This window comes from Zea mays, chromosome 6 (assembly GCF_902167145.1).
Source record: "Zea mays cultivar B73 chromosome 6, Zm-B73-REFERENCE-NAM-5.0, whole genome shotgun sequence".
Taxonomy (NCBI): domain Eukaryota; kingdom Viridiplantae; phylum Streptophyta; class Magnoliopsida; order Poales; family Poaceae; genus Zea; species Zea mays.
In genome coordinates, this window is record NC_050101.1 from 51,028,079 (window position 1) to 51,039,496 (window position 11,418).

Genomic DNA, 11,418 nt, shown 5'->3' on the forward strand with positions numbered 1-11,418 from the left:
CTAAATTTCAGTTCAGCCTATCATCCGCAGACAGACGGTCAGACTAAAAGAACTAATCAAATCCTCAAAGATATGCTAAGAGCCTGTGCATTGCAAGACTAGTCCTGATGGGACAAGAGACTATCTTATGCAGAGTTCTCCTATAACAACAGTTACCAGGCCAGCTTGAAGATGTCACCATTTCAGGCGCTTTATGGAAGGAGTTGTAGAACTCCATTGCAATGGGATCAGCCTAGAGAAAAGAAAGTGTTCGGGCCAGACATTTTGCTCGAAGCTGAAGAGAACATCAAAATGGTTCGGGAGAACCTGAAGATAGCACAATCAAGGCAGCGAAGTTATGCAGACACAAGAAGGAGAGAGCTGAGTTTCGAAGTTGAGGATTTTGTCTACCTAAAGGTATCGCCTATCAGAGGAGTCAGAAGATTCGGAGTCAAGGGCAAGCAAGTGCCACGGTATATTGGTCCATATCAGATTCTCGCAAAGCACGGAGAAGTGGCCTATCAACTCAGTCTGCCAGAAGGTTTGTCACCGGTGCATGATGTCTTTCATGTGTCTCAATTGAAGAAGTGTCTGCGTCTGCCAGAAGAGCAGTTGTCAGTGGAAGGCCTGGAGGTCCAAGAAGACTTGACCTACATAGAGAAACCAGCGCAGATTCTTGAGACTGCAGATAGGGTCACCTGGAGGAAAATTATCAGGATGTGCAAAGTCAGATGGGGTCACCACTCTGAGGAAGAAGCAACCTGGAAGATGAAGATGATCTGATGGCCAAGTATCCCGAGGGCGAGATTCTTTTATGGGGGATAGGTTTGTAACGCCCTGAATTTGGGGATAGAATTTTTCTTCTCTAATACTCACCAAATCTAGGCGTTACACTCTTTTCTCTTCCCGTTTCGCACCTTCTTCCCATTTTCAAAGCCATATAACGACGGGTGTCCGTATCACGTGTAAACAAAAAAACTAAGTTGACATGGGTGTTGCATCATGCCCAAGCATATTTCTTTTGTCTGATGTTGTGTTTTATCGCGCGTCCGCCTCGCCTCGTTTCGGATTTCGATTCGTTATTGGTTTCCGATCAGTGGTCGTGTGCGTTGTGATTCCGTCCCGGCCTGCGACCTAGCAGAGCCCAGCCCAGCCCAGCCCGGCCCGGCCCGGCGCGCCACCCTCTCCCTCCCTTTCTCTCATTTGTTTTTTCCCACGCAACAGCTCCTTCTCCCTCTCTTCCACCTCTCTCTCTCACCTTGTGCCCTAGGTGATCCAGTGATGGTTATCGCCGGATTTTGGACCCCCAAGGTGAGCTCTCCCTTCCCCCCTCTCTCTCCCTCTCCCTCCCATTTCCACTCTTCCCTGCGCGCATCCCCGCCCTTCTCTCCTGCACGCGCGCCTGGCGCGGTCTCGGTGGCCCCCTGGCATGGCCCCGGCGGCTTCCTGGCATGGTCCCACGCGCGGCCCCGGTGGCTCGCCCTGGCGCGGCCTGCGTGGCCCTCGGCGCGCGCAGCGCGTTCCCGCGCGCGCAACCCTAGCGTGCGCGACGTCTAAATCCCGGTTTAATTAATTTTCAACTTAGCTTAGTTAGCGTGTTGCGTCGCGCGCTTCGTCACGCGGCGAATTAGTTTAATTTCAGATTTATTAGTGTGCTGCGTTGCGTGCTCCGTCGCGCGACGATCTGGTTTAATTTTGGATTATTTAGCATACTGCGTCGCGGGACGACCCAGTTCAATTTTAGATTATTTAGTGTACGACGATTCGATTTATTTTTCAGATTATCTAATAGGTTGTGTCGCGCGCTTCGTCACGCGACGTTTCGTTTTAAATTCAGTTTAAGTGACGTATGCTGCCGTGTGCTTCGTCGCACGACGTTTGACGTTATTTTCATAATTAATTCAAGTGTTTCGTTGCGCGCTTTGTCGCGCGACGTTCCGTTCAATTTCAAGTTTAGTCTAAGTGTTGCGTCACGCACTTCGCGGCGTGACGATTCATTTTATATTCGGTTTAATCGCGTGTGTCGTCGTGCGTTTCACCGCACGACAATTCTTTTGAACTTACCGTGAACTGTTCGTAATGATTAAATGCGTAGCGCAACTTTATTTTATGCATAGCACGATTGTCAGATTAATATGGTTATGTTTAGGAAAATAGTTTAATCCATAACTGCTTAATGTAATTGTCTTTCGACCGTAGCCTCGGTCGTTGTTTTCTCTTTCTCGCTTAGTCGTAGGTGCGAGCCCTGCGCCGAGCGTCTGCTTATTTCTTATATTCTACTGCATGGTGTACTATTATTTTTGTATTGAATTTGTGCAATGTATGTTTGAACTCGTATAGATAACGGTCAGTTGGCGGAGTCCGAAGGAGTTGCAGGTGAAGACCCTGAGCAGCAGCTGGTTGGTGAAGGCAAGTGCGCCAACAGATGCTCGAGGAATCAAGAGCTTCATTGGCATGGCCGGATATTATCGACGATTTATTGAAGAATTTTCGAAGATTGCGAAACCGATGACAGCTTTGCTAGCCAACAAAGTGGAGTTCAAGTGGACCTAGAAGCGCCAAGAAGCCTTTGAAGCGTTGAAAGAGAAGTTGACTACAACGCCTGTCTTAGTTTTGCCTGATGTGCACAAGCCCTTCTCGGTGTATTGCGACGCTTGTTACACTGGCTTGGGATGCATATTGATGCAAGAGGGAAGAGTTGTGGCCTACTCGTCCCGATAGCTGAAGGTTCATGAGAAGAATTATCCAATCCATGACCTAGAGTTGGCAGTAGTGGTTCATGCACTGAACACATGGAGGCACTATCTGTATAGGCAGAAATGTGATATTTACATAGACCACAAGAGTCTGAAGTACATATTCACTCAGTCGGAGCTGATATGAGACAACAACGATGGCTAGAATTGATCAAATACTATGAGTTGGAAATTCATTACCATCCAGGCAAAGCGAACATGGTAGCAGATGCTTTGAGCAGGAAAAGTCAAGTCAATATGATGGTCGCTCATCCGATGCCTTATGAGTTGGCCAAAGAATTTGACAGGTTGAGTCTCAGATTTCTGAACAACATGCGAGGAGTAACAGTTGAGTTAGAACCCACCTTAGAGCGGGAAATCAAAGAGGCACAGAAGAATGATGACAAGATCAATGAAATCTGGCAACTGATTCTAGAAGGAAGAGGCAAAGACTTTCGGGAAGATACAGAAGGTGTGGTATGGTTCAAGGACCGTTTGTGTGTTCCCAATGTCCAGTCCATTCGGGATTTGATCCTCAAGGAAGCTCATGAGACAGCTTATTCCATACATCCCGGAAGTGAGAAGATGTATCAGGATCTAAAGAAGAAGTTCTGGTGGTACGAATTGAAAAGGGAGATCGCAGAGCATGTGGCCATATGTGATACTTGTTAGAGGATCAAGGCAGAGCATCAGAAGCCAGCTGGATTGTTGCAACCATTGCGAATTCCTCAGTGGAAATGGGATGAAATCGAGATGGACTTCATAGTCGGATTGCCTCGCACTCGAGCCGGCTACGATTCAATTTGGGTAGTGGTGGACCGCTTAACCAAGTCAGTCCACTTCATACCTGTCAAGACTAGCTACAACAGTGCAGTATTGGCGGAGTTGTACATGTCCCGGATCGTTTGTCTCCATGGTGTGCCAAAGAAGATAGTGTCAGACAGAGGAACGCAGTTCACCTGTCATTTCTGGCAGCAGTTGCATGAAGCCTTGGGTACACATCTGAATTTCAGTTCAGCCTATCATCCGCAGACAGACGGTCAGACTGAAAGAACTAATCAAATCCTCGAAGATATGCTAAGAGCATGTGCATTGCAAGACCAGTCCGGATGGGACAAGAGACTACCTTATGCAGAGTTCTCCTATAACAACAGTTACCAGGCCAGCTTGAAGATGTCACCATTTTAGGCGCTTTATGGAAGGAGTTGTAGAACTCTGTTGCAATGGGATCAGCCTGGAGAAAAGAAAGTGTTCGGGCCAGACATTTTGCTTGAAGCTGAAGAAAACATCAAGATGGTTCGGGAGAACCTAAAGATAGCACAATCAAGGCAGCGAAGTTATGCAGACACAAGAAGGAGAGAGCTGAGTTTTGAAGTTGGGGATTTTGTCTACCTAAAGGTATTGCCTATCAGAGGAGTCAGAAGATTCGGAGTCAAGGGCAAGCAAGTGCCACTGTATGTTGGTCCGTATCAGATTCTCGCAAAGCACGGAGAAGTGGCCTATCAGCTCAGTCTGCCAGAAGGTTTGTCAGCGGTGCATGATGTCTTTCATGTGTCTCAATTGAAGAAGTGTCTGCGTCTGACAGAAGAGCAGTTGTCAGTGGAAGGCCTAGAGGTCCAAGAAGACTTGACCTACATAGAGAAACCAGCGCAGATTCTTGAGACTGCAGACAGGGTCACCCGGAGGAAAATTATCAGGATGTGCAAAGTCAGATGGGGTCACCAATCTGAGGAAGAAGCAACCTAGAAGATGAAGATGATCTGATGGCCAAGTATCCCGAACTCTTTGCTGGCCAACCTTGAATCTCGAGGGCGAGATTCTTTTACACTACACGACGGTTCACTTACAACGACCTACGGTTGGTTGCTAAAGCGGCTTTTAGCGACCTACGGTTGGTTGCTAAAAACTTTTAGCGACCCATAAGGATGGTCGTTGTAGGCGTCGTCGCTAAAGGCTTTAGCGACCGACATCTTTTTAGCGACCGACCGTCCGTTGCTAATATTGTATATTTAGCGACTAACCGTGGGATGCTGTACTACAGATTTAGCAACCAACCGTAAGTCGTCATACTATATATTTAGCAACCAACAGAAAGTCGCCCTTGTTACAGTTGTTATTAATAATAATATACATTTAATTAAGCACCACAAATCACAGATTTTTATACACAAATCATAAAGACATACACAATTAATTAGTATATCACAGTCATAGATCCATCACATAAACACAAAAGCACCACAATTATATGTTCACAAAAGCATCACAATTATGATATCATTCACAATTAGATCATTTACAGATAGCTAGATCATTCACAAAAGCTCCAGAGATGATCAGTCACAAAAGCACCACAGCGACATCACTCCAGCTTGAAGCAGTTCAAAAGCCCACAACTACATGTCTACATCACTACTGTTTCATATCACTCCAGCTATTGTTCAAAAGCCCACAACTACATCACTCTAGCTGCTCCAGAGCTGATCAGTCACAAAAGCACCAAAGCTACACTAATGCTTCAAGCAGTTCAAAAGCCTTCAGACAACCACTCCAGCTTCTTGTATCCTCCTGTTTTAAGGTACAAGCTTTCTTTGTCCAGAACACCCTAGAAAAAAGTACATCAAATTAGTATATTGTTGCTACATTTGCAAATAAAAATATAGTTTTGATGCCTTATCTACCTCCACTAGACGGTGTTGCAGCCTTATGCACCAACTTCAGATGGTGCAATCAAAGTTAATCATCATTAAGTTGATGGCTCATATAAATCTAAATATAAACAAGATAATATATAGAATATTACTTTCTTGTACGGCCATGCAACTGACATCATGTAAGCATCAGCCATAGTTTCCACATTGGCACAAGGGCGAGGCAAAACTGTATCTCGTTTTAGCACACAAGTTACAATAACTTCACAATATTGCCTTCCAAGGATCTGGCCTCCAACTGTGGTGCTTGGTTTAGTTGAAACAATTGTCCCTTTAGCCACAGGCAAATCAGATCTCAACATAGCATACAATATGACATCTTTTCCAACCTGGTGCAAATGATTAAGAATAATTTACTTCAATGTTTTTGAGGGTTTATGAAAATAAAGGTTAGAAAATGTATGAAATGAATGAGAGCATTACAAGATCATCATGTTTAGAGTGTGAAGCTTTGGCAAAGTGCCTTGTAGATCTTGGTGAGTTTGCACCTTGCATCTGATGAAATATTTGATCATCCTCATCATCTAATTCCTCATCTTCAGAAGCACAATATTCTTCATTGTCTTCCTCATCCTCAGCAGCAAACTTGTTCCTCAGCACCTTAAGAAACACAATTTCATAGCATAGTACAAGGAATCTAGAAAATTAGGATAAAGCAGCATGAATGAAAATATTGAATACCTTATGTTCAAATGAAGTAGAGCCACGATGTGACATGGGCTCTTCACTTGCCCGGTCTGGTTGAGCCCTTTGCTCAATTTGAGTTTGTAGCTCAAGTACACGCTCTTCTAAAGCAGCCTTCTCACTTTGAACCTTTGTACGAGCAAGAATCTCCATTTGTAGTCTTGTTGCAGTATAAGACTTCAACTCTGGAGTGCAAATATCTTGAGGAGTAGGGCCTAAACCCAAAACACGAACATATCCTTTTGGCTCTTTCGCTCCACAAACAACAGAGAATGCATCACCCTCTTGAATTGACCGGTCCTTTAACTCTGGATATACTCCAAGAACATCATTAAGTTGGTCCTATAGAGAATTAAAGATGATTCACATCATAAAAGGTAATTCAGATAGAAATGTATATTGTACTAAAAATTAACAACAAAGCCTTACAATTATTGGTTTTGCCTGTTCTGTAGGAACACCATTTTTTCTTGTATGGGTTTGGATAAAGTTTTCATCTCTTCGTGGAGGACGTCCTAGTTTCACAGCCTGCAAACATACTTTTCTGTCAGTTTCACAAAGGAAAAAAATGTAACATGTAAGTTCATTGAAAACCAGGGTTATACAGGTAAGGCAAAAATGGTTATACAGGTAAGGCAAAAATGGTTTCTGTCAGTTCCCATTATGCAGATCAGGTACATAACCTCCAAACACCATTTGATTTAGGCTTTACGGGAGGAACTTGCTACCGCAGAGCGTAGGGCTGAAGAAGAGCGCATTTCTCATAACGCCACAAAGATGGTAATTTGTCAAAGTTTAGTCTCTTAGGCACTTTATATTCTCCGTAGTTTTTTCTTCTATTATTTTCTAGTCACTTGCTGTTGCAATACAGGCAGCTGTTGAGAGAGAAGTAGAACTAGAACATCGAGCTGTTGAGGCATCAAATGCTCTAGCTAGAATCCAGGTAATTTTGCAAGGTATAACTATCATCATGATCTATATTGCAAGGATGTTAAAGTCATGCAGCTAAATTTTTGGATGCAAATCAGAAACTAGCACATTGATGCTAAGCAATGCTTATTTCCTATTAAGCTCCCATGTAATATTTGCGACAATGAAATAATGAAAGCTCATCCATTAGTCTGGTTCTTTTAGTCTTCAAGAACCATTGCAGTTAAAATTTTAAAAGGCTGGATGTATAATAACTTACATGCCTTGTTATGGTTATTATTCAAAGATAAAAGTATCAATCTATTTTGTGTCTAAAATGTAGCACAGCAGCACAGCAGCACAAGCAGCACAGCAGCACAAGCAGCACATGTAGCAATCTATTTTGTGTCTAAAATGTATCACTGTTGCCCATGCTTTTCAGACTGGACAATAGAGCTTATATCGAATGTGGAGCAGCAGGATGTAATCATGAATAGAGATAGTAAAATACAAAGAACATTACCAAATCATATTCTGAACATGCATAGCTCACACTGCCGGTTGTATGGTGCATCTTTAGCTTTTGTTGATTTATTTTAGCTTTTTCTGAGCGATCCTAAAAATAGAATAAGAAATATGTGTTACAGGATTGAAGTATGGTTGCTTTATTAGAACTAAAGTGTAGAGCTTACCCGAAATTCAGAAGACATCCAATAGTTGTACATAGAGTGCCAATCATCATCATTAACCCTCTTATCAGGACATTCTGGAATTTCTTTTATAGACAATTCAGGATTGAAGTATCGTTGCTTTATGGATGCTTTAAATTGCTTCCACTTCTTTCCAGCTGTGCGCATCACCCAGTTTAAGGCAGCAGCATCTACATCATAATATGACTTTATATCCTCCCACAACTCATACTTCTTGTTTATATCAACAAGCCTCCAGTCCGTGGTAGCAATAGACAATTTCTTTCTAACTTGACACCCAATAGCACTTGAAAGTTGTCTAGCACTTTTACCAATAGGCTGACCTCGATCATTGAGTAAAATTTTGATTTTTGGCATTTCAGGTGACCTTGAGAATATTCCCTCCATCTTAGTTATGCCCCTTGCAGGCCTCTTTTTTGTAGCATTGATTGGATCATCCTCGGAAACTTCAACTTAAGCAAATGAAAAGCACACATTGGTAACTGTTAAAAGAAGTTGCATGTACTAAATGATATACATGATATATAAATATGAGGATTATGAGTCATCACCATTGTCAGAGAGAAAATCTCCCACCGTCTGCAAATCAGTAATCGCTTGTTCGTCTTGAGGTTGAGCATTTTGTCTTTGTGGCCTTGGTCGCAAGTTTGGAGGTTTAGTTGTTGGAACACTTTGTCTTTGTGGCCTTGGTCGCAAGTTTGGAGGTTTAGTTGTTGGAACACTTGTCTTCTGTTTTTTCTACAAGCAAATGGCATGAATGTTATGCAGTTAACTGCTATGAAACTGACATGAAATATATATATACATTTGCTAAAAGTGCTAGAACTAAAACTGAAACTGCTATAAAACCGGGCGCAGACCGCTTCCTATTTGTTCGTGGGGCTGTAACTGTAAGCCTTGTGACCCCTAAGCAGTCTGCGCCTTGTGCCTGCTGCTGTAGCGGTAGAGCAGAGAGAGATCAAATGTAAATTACATTTTTTAGCTCAAATTCACGACAATTGGTTGTCCTATCTGCGTATGAACGCTTGGATTTCGTGGAACAGCCTGGGACATCTCTCTTCTTCAGGCAGCAGGTTTTTTAAATTTTATTTTACAGAGGCGATCGTGTTCAACAGAAACTGATGAGGCATTTTAGAGAGTTCAATCGTGGAAATACAGACTCTGGTGGCTTCCAATTTCCCTATACGGATCTAAAGGCCATTATGACACAAGATATAGAAAGGAATACACCAATACGAAGGAGAGCCCAATGAAACAGAAGACTTCACAACTTGATTCATGCTGACCGTCTACAGAAACTGCTATAAAACTGAAACTGCTATAAAACTGAAACTGAAACTGTGCTAAAACTGAAAATTGATAAGCCATCTACAGAAAATGTGCTAAGCCATCTACAGAAAATTGATAAGCCGTCTACAGAAACTAAAACTGAAAATTGATAAGCCATCTACAGAAAATGTGCTAAGCCATCTACAGAAAATTGATAAGCCGTCTATAGAAACTGAAACTGAAAATGGTAGTTCTATTTCCTTCAAAGAAATGGCAGTTTTCCTTCAAAGAAATGATGCTGGCATACACATGTAATTGACACTAGTTATTATCATTTCAAACACAAACAAGCACACCTCATACAGACTAGATGCTGATTAGCTAGTACCTACTTTGGTTGGTCGAGTATATATATGCAGCGCAGCAGTAGTGGCTTCTACTGGACACCTCTGACTTTTTTCCCCCAAGGTAGAAGAGTATGCAAATAGTAAAATAGTAGCCAGGTGAGCCCCCCCCCCCCCCCCCCCCTCCCCTCCGTAGCTCATTCAATTCATGGCGGCGTCCCGCCAATCATTCGCTCGAACAGTGACTGACAATGGCAACTGAGCCCAGTATCCAAGCCAGAAATTTTAGGAAAGAAAACATTCTTGTAGATGAGTCAAAGCAGATCGTCCCAAGTAGTAGTCGAAAGAGATTCACGGCTAGTGGAATGGAAGGCAAGGCACCTTTATTATTGTTGTCTTTCAAATAATTAGCCGCCAGACCAGACTAGGAAATGCAGCATACCCACTAAGCTCTTGTGAAGTTGTGATCAACCGCCTACTACATTTCCCTATCCAAGGTCTAACGCTAAGTAAACCATCCACCATGCATTTCAATATGTCCCAACCTAGTGAACATTCCTTAATGATGACATTTGCTGTGAGACATGATTACAACAAGAATTTGATAGGCAACATGATTACAGTAGTCTGGGGCGGCTTTGCCATATTAGTCTTTAGAATGTTTCAGAATTAGAGGTGCTAAAATTATAGCATGGCTAATTCAAATAGCAGTGTTTATTGAAGATAAATATCGTTAGTGTTCATGTCAGATTGAGGCTCATTCTAAGCGCGCGTCGAACTCAACTACAACCTCCTAACGCACTAAAAAATCTGAGCTTATTCAGTTTCCATACTCTGAAACGCGACAACACTAACTGAGCGTATTCAGACTTCGGAATTTATTTGCAATAGCAACAATCAGCAGTCGGTGAGAACAAAACTGTATAAACTGAAATTCAGTTAAGAGATGCCAACCTTTGAAATTTTTTTGGATGGACCTTGGTGCTCCATACTCTTGACGATTTCAGGGATGTTAAGAGATGCCAACCTCCTTTTATTTCTTTCAATATTTTCTTGCTTCAGTTGCTCGTATTCACTACATGATCCATCTTTATTGCTTTCTCTTGCGCTTGCCATTTTTTTCCTGAAATATCATCAAACATGGAATCATCAAACTTACTCAAACAATGAGATTAGCTATTTATACTCAAACGATGAGATTAGCTATTTATACTCAAACAACAAGTGCATGCATATATTAAAAAATATCATCAAACATGGAATCATCAAACTTACTTTCTAGATTTTTTCCTTGTTTTACTCCACTAACAATGACACCATCTATATCTGTTCTAGCACATGGGACACATCCAACAATAAGTCTTTCAAATACATTAGATTGCAGATCAAGGATTGGCGGAACTACATCATTTTCATCTATTGGAATAGCAAACCCTAACCCTAACAGAGGTTGGGTGGTGTATTAATAGACTTGAGTACTGGGCCAGGCCCATTACAGAGGGGCGAGACAGTAATTACATAGGGAACAACCCCAAACCCTAAACGGGTATTCTAACACCCCCCCGCAGTCACAACTCTATCCTGTACAGATGTTGAGACTGGAGCGAAAGTCTAAAAATACACTCGACGGTAACCCCTTGGTGAAGATGTCAGCGAATTGCAGCGTGGTGGGGACGCTGAGAACCCGAACGTCACCGGCAGCGACACGCTCGCGGACGAAGTGCAGGTCAATCTCCACGTGCTTCGTGCGCTGATGCTGCACGGGATTGGTGGAGAGGTATACCGCGCTGACGTTGTCGCAGTAGACGAGGGTGGCGCGCTGAAGGGGACTGTGGAGCTCGTGGAGGAGTTGTCGTAGCCAGGAGGCCTCTGCCACGCCGTTGGCCACGGCGCGGTACTCGGCCTCAGCGCTGGAGCGAGAGACGACGGGTTGCCGTTTGGCGGCCCAAGAGACGAGGTTGGCACCCAGGAACACGGCGTAACCGGAGGTGGACCGGCACGTGTCGGGACAGCCAGCCCAGTCAGCATCGGTGTAGACCACAAGCTCCGACGTCGGGGATGATCGGAGTAGGAGGCC

General features: G+C 43.2%; 1 protein-coding gene across 1 annotated transcript; it reads right to left on the bottom strand.

The window, feature by feature from the left end:
- Positions 1–6,579: 6,579 nt before the first annotated feature.
- LOC103631041 (uncharacterized) lies at positions 6,580–10,379 on the bottom strand. Its single transcript, XM_023300395.2, has 4 exons — positions 10,296–10,379; positions 8,280–8,466; positions 7,542–8,180; positions 6,580–6,637 (listed from the first exon to the last, which is right to left on the bottom strand). Exons 1-3 carry the CDS (start codon positions 10,329–10,331, stop codon positions 7,693–7,695), a joined length of 711 nt encoding a protein of 236 aa, XP_023156163.1. The 5' UTR covers positions 10,332–10,379; the 3' UTR covers positions 6,580–6,637; positions 7,542–7,692.
- Between the last annotated feature and the right edge of the window lie 1,039 nt (positions 10,380–11,418).